Here is a 19401-nt window from a genome sequence, read left to right as displayed (position 1 = left end):
GAAATCACCATCAGGCAAATTCCGCAGTCATATTTGTAGTAGGCAAGCTCCAGCCCTGAGTGCTGCGGTCAGTCACTGGGGACATATTTGAGGGAAAACAGAATATTTGTCTAATCTCAAGTATTTTCCCCCAAGATGTTTATTAATTACAAACAGAAAAACAGTAACCTTACAGGGGAGAAACGCAGCGGATGCTGTCTGCGTCAGGGGATGAGGTTAACATCACCGGTAACGAGGCTAACAGACAACACGTGTCCCCGATAGGGTGCACTGAGGCGCGGCACTTCCGTGACGTCCCTCCAAAGATGCGTAACTCCCTACTCGTGAGAAAACGTGAGACCAGCCCAAACGGAGAGACATTTTGCAGAGTGACCAGTGCTTCAAAGGTGTCAAATTTATGAAAGACACACAGATTGAGGGACTGTCACAGATTGGAGGAGACAAAGAAGACAGTTTAGCTAAATGCAGTGTGAGATCCTGGAACAAAAGGCCAGGAATGGAAAAACTCGTGATGTTCAAATTAGGGTAATCGTTTAGTTAATGGTACTGTATCGATGTTAATCTTCTGGTTTTGATCATTGAACTATGGGGCCAGGCGCAGTGGCTCACGCTTGTAATCCCAGCACTTTGGGGGGCTGAGGTGGGTGGATCACTTGAGCCCAGGAGTTTGAAACCAGCCTGGGTAACATGGCGAAACCCCATCTCTACTGAAAATACAAAAAAAATTATCCGGGCTTGATGCTGCGTGCCTACAGTCCCAGCTACCCTGGAAGCTGAGGTAGGCTCAATCTCTTGAGCGCAGGAGGCAAAGATTGCAGCGAGCCAACGTCGTGCCACTACACTCCAGCCTGGGCAACAGAGCCAAGACTCTATCTCAAAAAAAAAAAAAAAAAAAAAGATAATTGAACTATGAGTATGTACAATATTAGCATTAGGGGAAGCTAGCTGAAAGGTATAAAAAGAATTCTTTACTCTTTTTGCAATTTTTTTGTGCATCTAAAATTACTTCACAACTACAAAATAGTGTCAGGAGTCTGAAACTGCAGGACTACCAGCCCCCTCTTCCCTCCTCAGTGCAGTGAGAGCTGTGGCCAGTGCCTAGATGGGGGCTGAAGGCGGAACAGAATCCTACCAGCAGCCTTCCAGATCTAGAACATCTTGGCTCTTTAGGAAACTTGATTAGATGCCACAAGAAAAAGGTTTGCATTTCAAGGTTATTCCTTAACTTAGAAATGTAAGTAGTCAATGCCAGGTAGATGCTTTTCTACCCTGGGTTATGTGACGGTAAGTTAAATACTAATGACAGGTATTGAGTTGACCACTTGGAGGAAGACTCAGGCACAGAAAGAGTACAGTCACAGTCCTTTCCCCAAAGTCATTTTTTAAGCGCTTTATTGAGAGAGAATTCGTGTACCACACAATTCACCCAACATCAAGTATACAATTCAGTGACTTTTGTAGATTCACAAGGTTATGTAACCATCACCACAATCAATTTTAGAATATTTTCTGTGCCCTTGAAAGAATCCCTTAGCCATTACACCCTATTCCCCCATCTCCTCCAGTCCTAGGCAACCTCCAGTCCACTTTCTGTATCCATAGGTTTGCCTGTTCTAAACACTTTTCGAGAAAGGGAATCATGCAATATGTAGTCTTTTATGATTGGCTTCTTTCACTTAACACAATGTTTTTAAAGTTCATTCATGTTATGGCATGCATCAGTACTTCATCCCTTTTTATTGCCAAATAATAGTCCATTGTATGGCTATACCACACATTTATCCATTCATCTGTTGATAGACATTTGGGTTGCTTCTGCTTTTTGGCTATTGTAGATAATGCTGATGTGAACATGATTGATGTACAAGGTTTTGTGTGGCCATAAGTTTTCATTTCTCTTTGGTACATACCTAGGAGTAGAGCTGCTGAGTCGTGGTGACTCTATGTTTAGCCTTTGGAGGAATGGCCAGACTGTTCTCCAAAGCAGCTTGCACCATTTTACATTCCCACCAGCGATATATGAGGGTTCCAGTTTCTCCACATCCTCATCAACACTTGCTATTATCTGTCTTTTAGCCATCCTGATGGGTGTACAGTAGTATCTTGTGGTTTTGATTTGCATTTTCCTGATAGCTAGGGACACTGGGTATCTGTCATTTTAAACATCCATTCTCCTCAGGCCGGTGATCCCTTCTGAGATTTGCCAGGTGTGTTCAGCACTGGTGTCCCCTCCTTGTGAGATCACTGTGACTACAAATTTACAAGCTCGGGGACTATCGAGAATGACTGGGCATTGGGTTCTCAGGGCTCCAGAGCCATGGTCCTTTTGAAGAGCCTGAATCAAGGTATTGGGCTCTGGAGAGTTCTGTGTGTGCTTGTCACAGGGGTCTTGTTTATTCAAGAGACCCAACAGCCTTTCATGACCCCTTGTTCCTCTTCTTCTCCCAGGAGGTCCAGATGGTTCCTGTGACTCCAGCTTCAGTAGCGGCATCAGTGTCTTCACTGCAGCCAGGTAAGTGGCTTGTTTCAGCCAGAGGGTTTGTGGAAAGCAAGTGACCTAGATCTTTCCCGGATGCAGGAGACTACCGCAATGACCCAAGGCAAACCCTACTCATGGCTGCTGCTTTTGGGACACCCTTGTACACAAAAGAGTTAATTGATGAGGGAATCTGAAGGACACTGAACAAGCCCATCCCACCCAGGCTTGATGGATAGATAAGTGGATTAGAAGCCATTGGGGGCCAGGCATGATGGCTTACGCCTCTAATCCCAGCACTTCAGGAGGCTGAGGCAGGCAGATCGCTGGAGCTCGGGAGTTCAAGACCAGTCTGGGCAACATGGCGAGACCCTGTTTTTACTGAAAATACAAAAAATTAGCTGGGCATGGTGGCATGTGCCTGTGGTCCCAGCTACTTGGGGAGGCTGAGGTGGGAGGATCGCTTGGGCCAGAGCGGGGCAGAGGTTGAAGTGAGCTGAGATCACACCGCTGCACTCTAGCCTGGGTAACAGAGTGAGACCATGTCCGAAAAAAAAAAAAAAAGAATGAAAGAAAATGAATCGTTCTTACTTATTTTTAAATATTAAAAAAAAAATGTAAGCTATTGGAGGTCAATAAACGCAAGTTGTAATACCGGTGACTGCAGTGAGATACTTACAGTTGATTTGACTCAGCACCGTCTGTTTGTCCAGGATGATGTGGGACCAACAGGACTGACAAGGGGAAGTTGTTCAAGGACAGCCTGGAGCGTGGGCGGTCATTAATCACATCCAAGATTAAGGATAAATCACCCGCCCCAGGAGCTGTTGTCTCCTGTGCGTCCAGGTTAGCTGTAATGGTGCAGTCTTCCACATGGGGGCAGTGCAGGCCAGGCAGCAAAATAATTTCCTTGCAGCTCCCTCCATACTCCCTGCAAGGTGAAGGGACTCCCCGGGGAGGGCACTGTCACAGTTGCGCCCTGGTCTGAGTCCCCTGGACTTGCCCCATGTCACTTTTTCTTTGGGTGACATTGTCATCTCGGGCTAAAGTGGATGGTGGGTCTTATACAGGGGTTTCTTCCGCCTGAACTTGACAGTGAACCTGGGCCCTGGGAGAGCCAGTCACTCATGAAGAGAAAAGGTGCACTCTCCCCAAGAGCTTCTCCCCGCAGACCCCTAGCCAGGGTTCTTCCCTCGTCGATATCATTTGTGAACTTATCCTCCTCCCTCGGCACCCTGAGCATGTTTTCCAAGCACGCAGGTGCAGGTGATGATGAAATGTGCCCCTACAAGCCCCCTGCATGGATGGAGCAGATCAGTGAATGTCACCGTTCTCTCGTGTTCACGTGGTCACGCGTTCCAGTGCACCTGCCTGTGCTCACCCCTGCAGGCTCCAAGATAAGAGCTGGCCCCGAGTGTGTCCCTGACCTTCATTCATTTACTCTAGTGGTGAGGCAGAGAAGTAGCCAGGAAGTTACTGGAAAGGGGAGCGACTGATGTGAGGGGTGAAGTTACCGGAAAGGGAGGGCCATGGTGCCTGAGCTCAGGCACTGAGAAGACTGGCTGGGAATAACAGCTAATGCCAGTCAACGCAGCCAGGCTTCCAGGGCCTCAGTGCAGTGCTAAACCTTCGTGTTGGATCCTTTAGCTTTGTCTGAGTCCCGTGGGGTCAGTAGTTTCATGGTAGGGACGAGAAGGGAGGGAAGCACAGGGGGCTCCTCTGTGGACGGTGGATCTAGGAGGGGCCTGGTGGATGCAGACCTGCTAGAGAGCTGTCACCATTGTACCCATCAGAGGGGATGGGGGCTCAGGCTGGGGAGGAGCAGCATGTGGAGAAAGTTGGGTGGGTTTGGGCTCCATGTTGAAGGTGGAACTGCAGAATTCACTGCTGGGTGGGATGGGGTAGGCAGGAGAGAGGTGAGGGAATGACTGCCTTCTAGAAATTTCGTGTGAGCCAGACCCCGGCTGTCCTGATGTCATTTGCACACCAGGGCTGGAAGGAAGAGCAGGTGTGGGTGGGGTGGTCAAGAGCTCTGTTCCATGTGACTCTGAGCATCCCAGGAGAAGGAGGGAGGCAGACTCAGGTACTGGGTCATGGAACTCAGGGAGTGGTCTGGACGGACACGCGGGGACTGGTGTATCCTGCAGAGGGCTTAGCTTTTGCGCTGGAGGCTGTGGAGACAGTATCACAAGTGGGAATGGCAGGATCCAATCTGGGATTTAAAAGCCTCCCTCTGGCAGCCAAAAGCCTGTTGTAGACTTGTCTCTGTAATCTGGCCTATGGGGATGGAGAGGGAGGTCAGGGGAGGTCTAGGAGAAGGCAGAGGTAAGCTTAAGCCATGGGCTGCAGAGGGGCACCGCTGTCCATTGCCTCGCTGGGGAGACTGTGCTACCGTTGGCTAGGATGAGCCTACAGGAGTCCTCAGTTCTTGTGCCAAGGCTGGGGACCGCTAGACTGGAACCAAGGTTTTAGTTTATACCTCTCATTCAGAAGCTGATGCCAAATCCTACCTAAACTCCAAACCATCCTACCTAAAAAAACCAAACAAGAACAAATGATCTAGTGCTTCCTGACTGCTGGTGACAGAGGTCCCCACGTGGCAGCGGCACAGTCAGCATCACCAGCTGTGCTGAAGAGGTGGGCGCCTTCAGAGTTGTAAATCCAGAGACAAGATGCCCGGGCCCCAGCCCGCCACCTTCTTCCCGCAGCTGGTGTTGACACAGTGAGACTGAGCTTGGACACGGGTGCGATGGTGCAGGGTCGCCAGGTAGCCAGACCCACCCTGTGGTTCTTCAGCTGCGCCGCTTGCCCAGGGCACCACGTGAGGCCACCAGTTTCACGCCGTTCAGGTCTGCCCAGGGTGGTGGCCAGACTGGAGACTCCTCCCACGGCAGAAAGGCATTCCTGCCTGGCAGGAAACTGCCATGGTGGTGGCAGTCCTGTGTCTCTGAGTGGCCATTGACCCTTGGAGATTCCGATGAAAGCTGTGGACCCTCTTCCAAAAAAAATGCACATCCACGGCCGGGCACTGTGGCTCGCGCTTATAATCCCAGCACTTTGTGAGGCCAAGGCAGATGGATCACCTGAGGTCAGGAGTTTAAGATCAGCCTGGCCAACATGGTGAAACCCCGTCTCTACTAAAAATAAAAATTAAAAAAAAAAAAATTAGCCAGGCGTGGCAGCACTTATCTGTAATCCCAGCTACTTGGGAGGCTGAAGCGGGAGAATTGCTTGAACCTGGGAGGTGGAGGTTTCAGTGAGCCGAGATCACGCCACTGCACTCTACCCTGGGTGACAGAGCGAGACTCTGTCACACATACACCAAAATAAATGACATCCACATGAAATTCAGAATTCACTTTCATGGGTTCAAGGATCACCATGGAAGCAATCCTTGCATCTCAGATGTTTTATAAAAGATTTCTCACTTGGACCGAAACAGGGAGAATTAACTGGCTAGACCTGAGAGCAGAAGGCTTCCTCTTCCCCCTCCCTCATCTCCCCTCTCCCTGCGATACTGGAGAAGCCCCTGGTGGCCCCAGGCTTAGCCACGGAAGAATGTCACCTGGAAAAGCAGTGGGTGACGAGATGGCTGTAGGTCTGGGTTCCTCCACCCTCCAGAGCATGGGAAATACATGGGAGGTAGAAGATGGACTCCCCAGGAAGAGGTGGAAATGAAGGAAGCAGGATGGAGGAAGGATGTTTGCCAGCTCAGGAAAGGGTTAAGAGAGAAATGTCTCCACTGGGTGTGTTCTCTCTCGTGACTGCTGTGCCTGGTGGAGCCAACTGTCCGGATTCACACCGTAACTCCAGCATGCCTGGCTGTGGCCTTGGGCCACACCCTAACTCCAGCATGATTTCCCCCACCTCAGTTTCCTCATCTTTAAACTCAGTGTAATGACAGCACTGACCTCAAAGGGATATGGGACTTCAATGAGTTAAAGTATGTAAAGAACAGCCAGGCATGGCGGCTCACACCTGTAATCCCAGCACTTTGGGAGGCCAAGGCAGGCTGGTTGCTTGAACCCAGGAGTTAGAGACCAGCCCAGGGCAACATGGTGAAAACCCGTTTCTACAAAACATACAAAAATGAGCTGGGTGTGGTGGCACATTCCTGTAGTTCCAGCTACTCAGGAGACTGAGGTGGAAGGATCATTTGAGCCCCGGAGCTCGAGGCTGCAGTGAGTCGTGATTGTACCACTGCACTCCTGCCTGGGTGACAGAGCAAGACCCCACTCCTGCCTAGGTGACAGAGTGAGACCCTGTCTCAATAATCATAATTTTTAAAAGCTTTTTAAGTGTGTAAAGAACATAGCATGGTGCCTGGGCCGCAGAAAGCACTTGACACATTTTAGCTACAATTGTTATTACAGGATCCTTGTTATTATCCCCATCTTACAAATGAGGAAACAGACCCAGAGAGGTTAACTTCTTGCCCAAAGTCACTCAACTAATTAGTAGCCAAGTTGGAATTCAAGCTAGATCTGTCTGGCTCCAGAGCCCATGCATTTAACTTTATTAGTTGCAGTTGGAGAGTTCCGGAAGTTTTGCATTCGGCCTCCCTAACTCATTTGATTTAGGAGTTCTCCAACAAGTGTTGTATGAACAACCTCCACTATGATGCTCAGGCTGTTGCCAAGGGTCATGATGTCTTCAGTGACACCAGTTCTCCCGGTGTAGCCAGCTGCCGTGTAAATAAGCAGGCAGAAAGTTCTAGAAATCAGTATTTCCCAGCTTTTAGCCTCTGTGGATTGAAAAAAAAATTTATAATTATCTGTATTTTAAAGAGCAAGTTCAATTTCAGAAGCAATTCTATATTTAGATTTACCTTTCTTCTATTTTTAGATTTACCTTTCTTCTGATTCGATTAGAGCTGTAACCCGAACACCGTAAAAAGTTAGACATTACAGAAATGAAGTGCTGTCTCCCAGAGAGAACAACTGGAACTTCTTATTATTTATTGGTAGTATCAGAAGCTTTATTCAGTAAATCTGTATTTTAATAGCCACAGCAGTGCCATGCATTTGGAAATTGTAGTGCGTGTATGTGTAAGACATTCATTATAAGATGTTTTATGAGAAAATGCTCCATGAAAATGGAATTTTGCAGACACTTTGAAATAACTCAGAAGCCCCCATGAGTGACTCGTCTAGACTTTTTGGAACTGATGCAGAAATGTATTTTAAACTGAGTGAGCTCCCTCTGCTCTTGATGGGTAAGGTAAGCCAGGACAGCAGGGTGCTACCTCTCAGGCTCTGGCCCATGAGCTGGGGAACTGAGCACATCATGCAGTGTCCCCCTCTAGGAAGAGTACAGGGTCCCAGAGCCCCAGTTGCCCTGCTGAGCACGCGCAGAGCTCAGCAGCAGCAGCCAACCCTGCCCAGCAGAGCAGCTGGGAGCTGACAGCAGCTGGGATCTTGACCCTCCCTTTCCCAGGCACTCAGATCAGTCTGCCTGGTCCTCTAGGGTCCACCTGCTTCCCATGACCTCCACCTCCAGCCAGGCAAGGGAAGAAAAGCGCAGGGATAGTGTCTCCAGCCCAGGGAATGAGTGCTTGGTGCATGGCCTCATCGTCTCAGATGGGTCCCGTACTGCCTCTGGACCTGGGCTTGCTCATCTGTGCCTTGAAGGATTGTGTTACCTGAACCATGAGGTCCCTTTCAGTGATGAGGTTCTGGGTTGGGTGTGGCGGGACTGCCTCAGCAGCAGCCTGAAGATGCCCCATACCTTCAGATTCACTGTGTTCAGGTGTTTGCTGTGGAGAAAGTCGGAGAATGTTAATACACGAAATGCTGCCAGTTCGCATACCAGTTCCGCGACATGCTGCCATTCTTTGGCCCTGACACAGCACCACTTGCAGGAGAGGCCCCATGGGCTGGCCAGCAGCATCTCCAGGCCACTGCGAGCCGCGGAGCTCGACTTGCGGAGGGGCCATCCAGCCTGGCATCTTGGCCCTTTTGGATTCTGAGTGTGCCCTGCGCAGGTGGGGAGTACCAGGCTTCCCTCTGTCTCCCCTTCTTTTTCCTTTTTTTTTTTTTTTCTTTCTTTTTGGGACAGGGTCTTGCTCTGTCATCCAGGCTGGAGTACAGTGACACAGTCATAGCTCACCATAGGTGAGCTGACAGCTGGGAGCTGGCAGCAGCTGGGATCTTGTAATCCTCCCACCTCAGCCTCCCGAGTGGCTGGGACCATAGGAGTGTGCCACCACACCCAGATAATTTTTTAAATTTTTCATAGAGACAGGGTCTTGCTGTGTTGCCCAGGCTGGTCTCAAACTCATGACCTCAAATCATCCTCCTGCCTCAGCCTCCCAAAGTGCTGGTATTTCAGGTGTGAGCCACTGTCTACCCTTCTGCCACGAAAATACGCTGAAAAGCGTGTGCTAATCTTCCACGGACACCTGGAGCTGCCAGGTATCCACTGGGCTCAGGGGCTGGTCCACACAGGAGCTGCCGTTCTGCTGCCTCTCCCAGGAGACAGTGGAGGCGATGCCACCAGGGACTCTCTCTGAACCTGCTGCCCTGGTCAGGAGACTGTGCCATGTGGCAGATGAGATTATTCTGGAGTCAGACTGATCAGATCCAAAGTGCGGCCCCACCACTCCCTGGCCATGTAACCTTGGGCAGGTGACTTCATATCTGTGTGCTTCAGTTCCCTCTTCTCTGAAATGGAAGTGGCGTGCCTTAGGTCATAAGGCTTTTTAAGGAGTGACATGAGGCTGTGTAGGAAAGCACCCAGCAGAGCGTTCTTTCACAACCGTCATGGCTGCCATTGTTATCACAGCTATTATTCCCCCGGGGACTCAGACACACCACTGATCCTGCCCCATACCTGGTCACGGCACCACCCTCCTCACCAGCAGCTCCAGGACAGTCCCAAGTCTCCCAGGGAAACAAGGAAAAACAAGGCCTTCCTCCCAGGGGGTGCTGTTTCAGCTAAGCTTATCGTGGTGATTTGCCAGGCCGGGGTCCTTGTGACACCCTGGACCCTGGCAGCCTACATGTCCCTGTGGCTTCTGCTGGAAAGGGGCTCACTACAGACTTTGGGGCTCTCAGGGTCAGGAAAGACCAGGTTGGGGGTGGGGGTAGCTTCTGTGCTTTGCATAAGGCCTTGGGCTATAGGGAGGCATCTCTTCCACCACCAGGACACGAGCTTCTCTAGCCAGGGGATTCTGCCGGCCCAAGAAGTATATGGAACAGAACGCAAGGGAAGGAGCCCTGCAGGAGGCCAGCCAGGATGGGAAAAAGAGGGACTGGGAGATAAAACAGTAAATGCTGGCCATCAGCTAAGGGAGTAGCTAGGAAACTGCCAGAGATGACAAGAAAACACTCAGAAAGTCCTGGTGTGGACTGCTATGTGGGCCTCTGCGACAGCCACGTGGCTACTGAGTGCCTGGTGGCTACTCTGAACCGAGGTGCACCGTAACCATGAAATGCACACCAGGTCCCAAAGGCTTAGGGCACAAAAGAGAATATGTTTTGTTGGGAATATTTTATATTGACCGTTATATTGATTACATGTTAAGATGCTAATGTTTTAGATACATTGGGTCAGTTAAAACATAGCATTGAAATTCATTTCACCTGTTTCTTTCTCCTTTTTAATTGCAAACTGGAAGATGTAAAAATTACATCTGTGACTGGCGTTGTATTTCTGCGGGACAGTGGTCTTGAGATTAAGACTGATTAAGAGATTGACGGAGCCAGTGTTTACCACCCTAGACTCCTCTCCCTGCGCAGTACTGTCCCCGTCTGTCTCAGGCTAGCAAAGATTTAAATGTTTCGGTATCCTCAGAAGACGCCAGGAACTTCCAGCCACCAGAGGATAGATGTGCCCACTCTCACCCCTGAAACATGCACCATGGGGATCATCAAACCATATTAAATAGCAATTCCTCTTAGCAATTACAGAGCGCAGAATCATGCCCTTTAGGGATTCACGTCAAATGAGCTTCAGAGAGGCTGCAGGCGAGTGAGGAAAGCACAGCCATCAGTTCCTGATGCAAATGAATAATTGCGCAGCCTAGAAATGCCACAGAAGAGACCATTTTGTACCAGCAGGGGACTGATCTGCTGGCCCAGGTCCTCAGGAAATGCAGCCCCTGGCCTGCACCTGTCGGCACCGTTTGGGAAGTACAGTACAGTGCCTTGGTAGGAAGGGAGCCCCTCCCCGACATCCTGAGGTTTTTCTACCCATGCTGCCCCCACCTTGAAAACCCAGCCTGTGCCAGGGAGCAGTGCTTTGAGCAGAAAACCAACTCATAGCCTCCCAGCAGCACCCGCCATCCCGCAGGCTGCTTAGCGGACTTTGGGGACCCGCAGGGCTTCCGTCCACAGAAGCCAGGGGCTTCCTGTGCCCACCAGAACACAAGTACATCCTGAACAGTATCAGTTTCTCGTAGGCAGAGGCTCTGTCACCCCTTCCCCAACACAAAGGAGCACATTTTGGTCTCAACTCTCAAGGCGTCTCTCTTAGGCCAAAGTGAGATCCCTGACCTCACTCGAGAAACATCCTTCAGGTGGCTGGTGAAGGGCCTGGCGGAGGTCAACAGTTGTTATCGGGACCTTCCCTCATATAGTCTGGACCTGGTGGTTTTGTTTTTTTCAAGAAAGAGTCTGAACTTAATGCCCTGAGCCTGGTCAGGTCAGCTCAGTGACTCGGAGAGAGTTTCTCCTCCTGTACAAGCCAGGCTGGTGCTGGAGAAAGAAAAGGAAAAGTGAGTGGGAGCCCAGCAGACCGGTGCTCATCCCCTAAACATGGTTATCATGGTTCCAACCCAGCAGCAACCTCCAAACTCCTTTGGAAAGGGAGAGAGAGAAGCCCCCTTCAAACGCCCAGGGTGGGCCGAGCTGGGCTGGTGGGAGACCAGCAAGGATGTGTGGGATCGGGTCATCCCTGACCCCCGTGCCCCCCGGACAGTGGTTAGCAGTGTGTGGTTCAGGGTATGCAGGCGCAGGGTGGTGCCGTGACTCCAGTGGAAGAGGGCTGTGGCGGGCTTCACCTCTGCTCTCCCTCCCGGTCTTACCCACAGCACTGAAAGAGCCTCAGTGACCCTTCACCTCGACGGGATCGTGCAGGTCCTGAACTGCCACCTCAGTGACACGGCCATTGGGATGATGACCAGGATTGCAGTTCTCAAGTGGCTGTACCACCTCTACATCAAAACTCCTCGGAAGGTGAGCCCCGGGCCCCTCCAAGCCAGGGGCCTCTTCCGGGTCCACCTTGGTTTTCCAGGGCCTGCCCGTGGTTGGTAGCATTTTGGTCATTGCACTTCTAGGGAAACCCTGGCTGGCAGAGAAGTGACAGGTGCTGCGAGGAGCCCTCATCGTGTCGGGGAGGGAAGTGGTCTGTGCAGACCAGAGGGTCCGTGCAGACCAGCGGGACACTGCACCGAGCACAGTCCTGGGGTGAAGGGAGCGCTCACGGGCACCCCTGCTTCTCTGCTCTCCAGATGTTCCGGCACACGGACAGCCTCTTTCCCATTCTACTGCAGACGTTATCGGATGAATCGGATGAGGTAGGTCACCAACGCCACCCGTCCTTATGGAACATCGGTTGCCCTGCCTCCCCTTGTTAGTGACTGATGGGCTCTTAGAGCTGAGATATGCTTATTTTGGTGCAGTGCATCCTTCCTAGAGGTAAAGCTGTGTTTAATACACACTTTGGGGCCAGGCGCAGTGGCTCACATCTGTAATCCCAGCACTCTGGGAGGCCAAGGCGGGTGAATCACTTGAGGCCAGGAGTTCGAGATCAGCCTGGCCAACATGGTGAAACCCCGTCTCTACTCAAAATACAAAAAGTAACCGGGCGTGGTGGTGCGCACCTGTACTCCCAGGTGCTCAGGAGTTTGAGGTGGAAGAATTGCTTGAACTCAGGAGGCAGAGGTTGCAGTGAGCCAAGATCGTACCACTACACTCCCGCCTGGTGACAGAGTGAGACCCTGTCAAAAAAAAAAAAACGAACTCACTTTAGGAGTGAGGACTCATCTATAGACCCTTCTGGATCACATGGGCAGGGCGTCAGTGAGGGAGGCAGCAGGGGGCAGGCAGGGAGCTTGGCTTGGGGTCAGGCTGCCCAAAGGCAAGACACTTAGTATCTCCGCATCTCAGCATGTTAGTTTTCCTCTGTTCAATGAGGGCAGTAACCACAGGGGGATGTGAGAGGAAAATGATCCATGTAAAATGCTAAGCACTGGGCCAGGCTCCTGCTGCACACTCAGTGTTGGTTGTGTTACTCATTTCAGCTGGACTCCATTATGACCTCTAGTTTGAAATTAGACCCTTAAGCTTTGCCTTTTTGGGGCCACCAAGAGCTGCTGGTGCAGAGGGAGAGGCTGACCCAGATCCCAGGCAGCAGGAGTGAGCCCTCTGAGAGAGCTAGAGTAGTACAGAGGCTGGCCTGGGAGGTGGAGGGGGCACCTGGGTCTTCCTGTCATCTGGGCGAGAGTCTGCCCCAGCCACACACACCTTTCCGCACACCATTCTCAGCCATGCCCATTGCGTGGTGTTCCTTTACGGGGTTCCCCTGCCTCCCAGCCAAGCGGCAGGATTTGCAGTCGCGCGTGCCCATTGCACGGCAGCATCAAATCCCTCCATCCATACCAGCCCTACAGGCTGCATCTCAGATGCTGACGGTCCAAGCTGAGCCTCAGCCCACTTTCCTCTTCTAAGCTCCAAGGCACTGTGAGCTGTGGGCAGAGTTGTATCTCCATGAGGCAGCCAGCTCATGAATCAACAGACCTGCCCACGCTGCAGAGAGTGGACAAGGCTAGGTGGGGGGACTGGGAAGGGCTATTGCTCACCATTCTCCACGGAGTGAGGCTCCTCAGTCTTCCTTAGGCTGGTGCCAGGCTTGTGGGGGCCTGGGCAGCTGTCTTGCAGCCTGAATTTCCTTTCCTGAACCTGGGCTGAAGAGAGAAATGGACAGGCAGGTATCAGCCTCTAGGTCCTCTGAGGTTTTCTGTATTACCAGAAAAATCCAAAACAGATGGTCTGTGAGTATGCCCTTGGCCTCTCTTGCCTACCCCCCACCCCCATGCACACACACACACACCCTCTCTTCCTGCACCACCCCCTGCAGTGCGAGGCCCAGGTGGACGTGGCCCCGTTCTGCCTGCGAGTTGGGAGTGACTCACTGCACAGTCACAGCCCTCATTTCAATACAAAAAGGAAGAGCAGAACTTTGCCTATTGGTTCCTTCCCCAGGACTTCACTGGAAGCAGCTGAGTTTTCAGTCCTTTAAATTGAGTTGTTTAATCCCATCCAGCTTTCTGTGCTTGAAATTGGTTTTTGTGTGCGTGTGCATTTAAAGGGAGCGGGCGGAGATGCAGTCCATTAAACAGTGCTCTTCAGGCTGCGGCTGTGGAAACTCGATTTGCTGCAGTGCCAAATGTTGTCAGGGCTTTGGGGCACGTCTTGTGGACCTGCACTGGGGAGGGCATGGAAGCCGCTCTGGGGGACAGTTGAGGGGTATCATAACAGCGGTGAAGAGCCCCTGCTTCCCCTTCTTTCTAGAGGAGGGATTTGGGGACCTTAATCATCAGTGGTGAGTCCTGATTCTACCCCATCCTGGTTCCTTTCCAGAATCACATTCCTAAGTGTCCTCTGTTTAATCTTTGGTGAGCCTGAGGGTGTGCTGTGTACTTGGCAATGGGAATACAGCCATGAACAAGACAAAGCCCATCTTCTCCTGAAACTTCCTTTCTAGGATATCTAGAAAGTACCCTCTCGGGATTTTTCAAACATTTCCAAACAGCCCTGATCTCGAGTTGGAGCTCCCTGGGATTCAAGACTATGAAAGCCGGTTTGGTCAAGCAGGAACACAGCCAGACAGGCAGGTCCCCTCCTACTGAAGTCCTCACTCGCGGACGTTAACCTCAATGCTCCCTGCGAAGGCTCTCACATCCAGCTAGGCAGCCCCGCAGCCCAGGCTGTCGTGGAAGATTCTTAATTGTAGGAAGTCATTACCGTGGGAGGAACCACGCTAGACCCTTTACCTGTGTCTGTAGAACCCTCACGATGGTTCTCTGTGGGGGGGGGGGGGCGTCCTCTTACTTCCATTTTGCAGTTCAAAAAAACTAAGGCCTGAGGTCACGTGACCTGCGCTGCCCACAGATAGGAGGTGATGGAGCTGAAACCCAGGGCCAGATCTGTTTGACACCAAAGCCTGGGCCCTTAACAGCTTCCTCACCAAGCCTGAGTCTCATCCAGCTTGCTCCCAGCCCTTGTCAGCAGCAGGAGGCGAGCTTGGGTGTGGTTGTATCGTCTTCCTCATTTCCTCATGATTTCACCAGGGGAAGGTTTTGTGGTCTTCTTCTCCTGTTCCAGAAGTTCTTGAGTGTGGAGAGTGTGGCGAGGTGTATGTGTTTTTTGTTGTTTTTATGGTTTTTGGTTTTTTTGGGTTTTTTTGAGATGGAATCTCACTCTGTCACCCAGGCTGGAGTGCAGTGGTGTGATGTCGGCTTACTGCAACCTCCACCTCCCGGGTTCAAGCAATCCTCCTGCCTCAGCCTCCCAAGTAGCTGGGATTACAGGCATGTACCACCACACCTGGCTAACTTTTTGCATTTTTAGTAGAGACAGGCTTTCACCATGTTGGCCAGGCTGGTCTCAAACTCATGACCTCAAGTGATCTGCCTGCCTCGGCTTCCCAGAGTGCTGGGATTACAGGCATGAGCCACCATGCCCAGCCGGTATGTGTACTTTGAAAAGCTCCCCCCTTCAGCCCCCAGATCCTTCGTCCACTTTTCTTATTGATCTGCAGCAAGTCTTTGTATATTTGGGACATTCACTTTGTCATCTGTGTTGCAAATGTCTTGCTCTCCCAGGACGGTTGTGATAAACCCGCATGCTCCTCCCTCTCGCTGAGAGCCACTGCTCTCAGGGGACAGTGTGCTCAGGTGTTTGTGATGCAAGAGCTGGCCCGGCAGGGCCTGAGACCCAGCTCTGCCGCCACCGCCGTCTCTCTCAGTCCCACAGGCGCATGGCCTTGCTGGGGTGTCTTGTCTGCCATTGTTCCTCAGTTCCACTGACTGACACCTCATTGGTCTCCGCCCTCTGGCATCCTCAGTTGTTTCTGCCTTCCCATTATACAAGATAAGTGGCTGTTTCCTCAGCACCGCCTGCTCCTTGCAGACGTTATCTGAAAATCCCTTTTGTCAAAAAGAATTTGCAGGTGTCTAATTAATATTCCTGGCACTGGAGTAGAAATCCTCCCATAGCTAGAGATCCAGTTGTTTTTTAAGTGAAAATGTGACCCTGATTTCCACAGTGCAGAATGCAGGGTACATGCTTACTGCATCCTGCCGGGTCCCTCTTTGGGAGGTGGAGCTCCCAAAGCTTCCCCTGCTGCTTCCCCTGCCCAGAAGATGCTAGTGGTTGGCTGCCTGGCAGCCACCATACTTCCTGAGTGAGTTCTGCCTGTCAGATGGCCATACTCCCACCTGTGAGTATCCACAGGAAGGGGGTCCTCTCCGTGGTCCTGATGGTGGCACCTCAGGTAGTCCACAACTCCTAGGCCCAGCTGCCTCCCTGCCTGCATTTAGAACTCTCAGGGTGATCACAGTCTCCAGAAAAACCTGGAAGGATGTCTATTCACCTCTGAGTGAATGTGAACATCCCAGACAGGTGGCCATGCCCCGGCTTGAATCCTAGCTCTAAACCTTCCTTGCCAGGGACCCTGGCCAAGGCGTTTACCCTCCCTGGGCCTGTGAAAAGGGGCTAATGATGTCTACACCTGCCTCATAGGTGTGTTTAAAGAGAAAGTGTAACCCCCTCCACCCGGATCCCGGCCCATTGTAACGACCTGTCTGTCATTACAAGTATGTTTGGGGGAGCTTGCTGTAGTGAACTTCCCCGCCCAGGAGCCAGGCTCTTTCTCAGTCCTGTGAGCCATCTCAGTGTCCTTCAGTAACGCTTTAGAGTCTTATTTTTGTAGGTTTTATTCACTTGTGATGAATACTCTCGGTGTTTTGTAATTTTGATGTGATTCTGAATGGCTTCCCTCTCTGGTTCTTCCTTCCCTGCCCAGGTAACACTGAGGCCGGGTGGTTAAGAGCACGGGCTTTGGGTTCAGGAAGTCTAGGAGTCCACCCTGGGCTCTGCCACTTGATGGTTGGTAACCTAGCCTCTCAGCTTTAGGTTCCTTATTTGTAAACAGAAAATAATAATGGACGTTCACTCCCAGGTTTGTTATAAGGATGAAATGAGGTCATGAATGTTAAATGTTCAGCTCAGGACCCAGCACACATAAACCCGCGATAAGCAATAGCTCCTCCGATGCAGGAGATCGTTTCTCTAAAGGGCCTGGAGATGCACATTGGGATCAGGGCAGTGGGCTCCGCATCCGCTGCAGGTCCTCCCTGCCTCCATTCAGCAGCAAAAGTCAGAACAGAGGCTGCTTTCTGTTTTCCTGCCCATCTCTAGAGGGCAGAGAACCTCAGAGGTGTTTGAGGGACTTGAGTTCCATTTTGAGGTCATAGAAAGGCAGACGAGGACACAGTGGGCCGCAGGACTGGCCTCCTGTACATTTCTGTCCCCTCCCGTCCTCCCTTCTCCAGCCTCCCCAGCACTCCTGGGCTGAGGCTGCCCAGAGCAGGAGCGAGGCTGCATTCAGCACGAGCCGCACTCATCAGAGCTCCATTGTCAGCAAGTTCACAGTGCCGCTTCCCTGACTCGCCGGCAGAAGGGCTCCAGCTGGCCGCCCTGGGTCCAGGGAGAGGAGGAGAAATGGCGTCGTCAGCAGAGGACCTGCATCAGAGCCTCCACAGCCACAAAAGCAAAACCTTTGAGATCCAGAAGGCATGCCCTGCAGGGTTCAGTCACCAGCATGAACTATTTTCTTTGCAGTTGGGCCTAGAGAGACAGTCTCCCCAGAGTCTTCCCAGCATCTCAGCCAGGGTGTCCTTAACACTTTGGAGAAGAGTCTTAACCCAGGAATAACTCCTCTCTTCCCCTCCCGTAGCTTCAGAGTAACAGAAAAATTGCTGATGGGAGTCTGTGGCTTTTGTGGCTGGTGTAGATGCAGAGAAAAGAAACGAGAACCACCTTTCTGGAAAATTTGGAAAGTAGGATTCCGAGGACGGTATTCATGGCAGTGGTAGCGTTTCTAGTTCGGGAACCCACTCACTGCATGAATAACATGGGCCACCCGTCACACCCACTGTGGCAGGGCCGTGACTCAGGAGGAAAGGATGGTAGGGGTAAGGTCTAGGGAGTGATGTAAGGGCATCTGAAAGGGGCTTTTGTTGTAAGTTCCTTAAGGTACACCATGGGTACAGCGATGTCCCAGCCTCTGCTGAGTTCTGAGGGGAGAGGACTGGGGCACCTTGAGGGGCTCCTCACTCTGGTGGCAGATGCCCTATCCAGCCCTCCTTGGTCTCGGGCCTCTCAGCCCCTCACCAGCGGGGTAGGTGCTAGGAAGTGCCTCCTGCCATGCCCTAGACTGTATTTTAAGGTGTGATTTGCTTTGTTAGGGGAGGAAGGGGAAAGTTCGTTTGTTTCCATGGTGCAGGTCCCAGGAGAAATGGATCGGAAAAACTCAGGAGGTTCTCAGATCTGAAAGGAGAGCGCTCACTGAGGCCAGGCCGAGTCACCAGAAAGAGAAATAGATCGGGGCTCGCCTAGGAGCCCAGAGGAGTGGCCCAGCTTGGGCTGGCAGCGCCACTGCAGCTGCCACACCTGCCTGCAGCCTTAGCCCAGCCCAGAGCAGGGCAGAGCTGGGGTGAAGCTGCCTGGCTTCCTGCCTCAGGGCAGAAGCAGCCCTGTGTGTCACCCTAGTGAGCCCCTTTCCTTCTCCAGCCTCATGCCACCCGGTCCACAGACGTACTCCCTTACCTTATCCTTCCCAAGCAGTCCTTGTCACTGTGGTCTGGTGGGTCGGCCAGCTGGGTCCCAGGGCTCATCTGCCTGCTTTAAAGGGATTTAATTCTTGCTGACAGGGACTTTGGCCTGGGGTTCCACCTGGGGGAAGGACCAAACCCCAGAGCAGTGCTGTGAGGAATGGTGGGAGGAAGCAGAGTGCCCCTAGGTTCCCAGGTGGCTGGGTCTGCTCTCTCCCGTCCGCCAGAGGGAGGGCCTGCTACTGCCGTCCTCAGTGTCTACCCCAAAATGGGGCTTCCACTGAAGCAGAGGCCCCCTCATTTGAAGGCAGCTTAGAGAGCCAGTGACGGCCCCTCCACCACCCCCACTGTGGCTTTCTTGAGGAGCCATGGTGGGTCATGTGTCAGCCCCTCGTGTCAGTAGAAGGAAACTGGGAGGAAGAGAGGGCACCAGCTGAAGTCGGGGGGGTTTGTGCCCCGCTCTGAGCGCGTTGCATCTGTGTCTTAATTAATCCACATGGCGGTCCAGGAGTGATCTCAGTTATCCCGAGGTGTGAGGAGGATCACTTGCCCAAGGGCACACTGTCAGCAGCCAGAATTGACAGTCAAGTCTGTCTGATTCCAGAGTATCTAAAACCCCACACAAGGTGTCACCTCACTGCAGAGCAGGGACCCAGCCCAGGGTAGAGGCACTGCCTTATCCAGGCCCAGGCCCTCCACTGACCCAATGGGATTTTGTCCTTGGCTGACCTTCAGTTCTAGATGCACCTTCTCCCTCTGTGCATTTAACTTTGACCTCATTCTCCTGTACCTTCCCAGGCCCCATGGGCTGTCCCTGGCTGCTCACTGACCTGGTGGCCCCCAGCTCCCCTCCAGGGCTCAGTCCAGAAGCCCTCGCCATCTTCCACGTGGCTGCTCGTCTCCCAGAAGAGCTGAGGCTAGTGGCCAGGCCTGCTGCAGGGTGGTGTGGAAGCCGCCTGGGTGTGGATCAGGTGGGCCGGCCTCTGCCCCCACGCTGCCCAGCTCTTCACGGGACCAGGCAGGTCACACGACACTGCCTCACCTCAGTTTTCTTCCCAGAGTGCTGGGGTTGGACTGGATGGTTTGA

General features: G+C 52.1%; 1 protein-coding gene and 1 long non-coding RNA gene across 4 annotated transcripts in view; one reads left to right on the top strand and one right to left on the bottom strand.

The window, feature by feature from the left end:
- Positions 1–19401, top strand: part of VAC14 (VAC14 component of PIKFYVE complex) — a 116572-nt gene that overhangs the window by 28375 nt on the left and 68796 nt on the right. For all 3 annotated transcript variants that reach the window (XR_004055391.1, XM_030924710.1, XM_010382940.2), the window contains exons 10-12: positions 2449–2512; positions 11508–11652; positions 11928–11993. Coding sequence is in view for 2 of the 3 variants with exons in the window: in XM_030924710.1 (XP_030780570.1) it covers positions 2449–2512; positions 11508–11652; positions 11928–11993 (275 nt within the window). In the remaining variant the exon portion in view is untranslated. The remainder of the gene's footprint in view (positions 1–2448; positions 2513–11507; positions 11653–11927; positions 11994–19401) is intronic.
- LOC104677813 lies at positions 1376–19296 on the bottom strand. The gene is made up of 5 exons (XR_750098.2): positions 19145–19296; positions 18310–18384; positions 13278–13382; positions 8118–8231; positions 1376–5763 (listed from the first exon to the last, which is right to left on the bottom strand). It is a non-coding gene; the product is annotated as an uncharacterized LOC104677813 (long non-coding RNA).

The sequence above is a fragment of the Rhinopithecus roxellana genome, chromosome 20 (assembly GCF_007565055.1).
Source record: "Rhinopithecus roxellana isolate Shanxi Qingling chromosome 20, ASM756505v1, whole genome shotgun sequence".
NCBI lineage: Eukaryota > Metazoa > Chordata > Mammalia > Primates > Cercopithecidae > Rhinopithecus > Rhinopithecus roxellana.
Note: the sequence above shows the minus strand (reverse complement) of the source record. Positions and strands in the feature narration are given on the sequence as shown.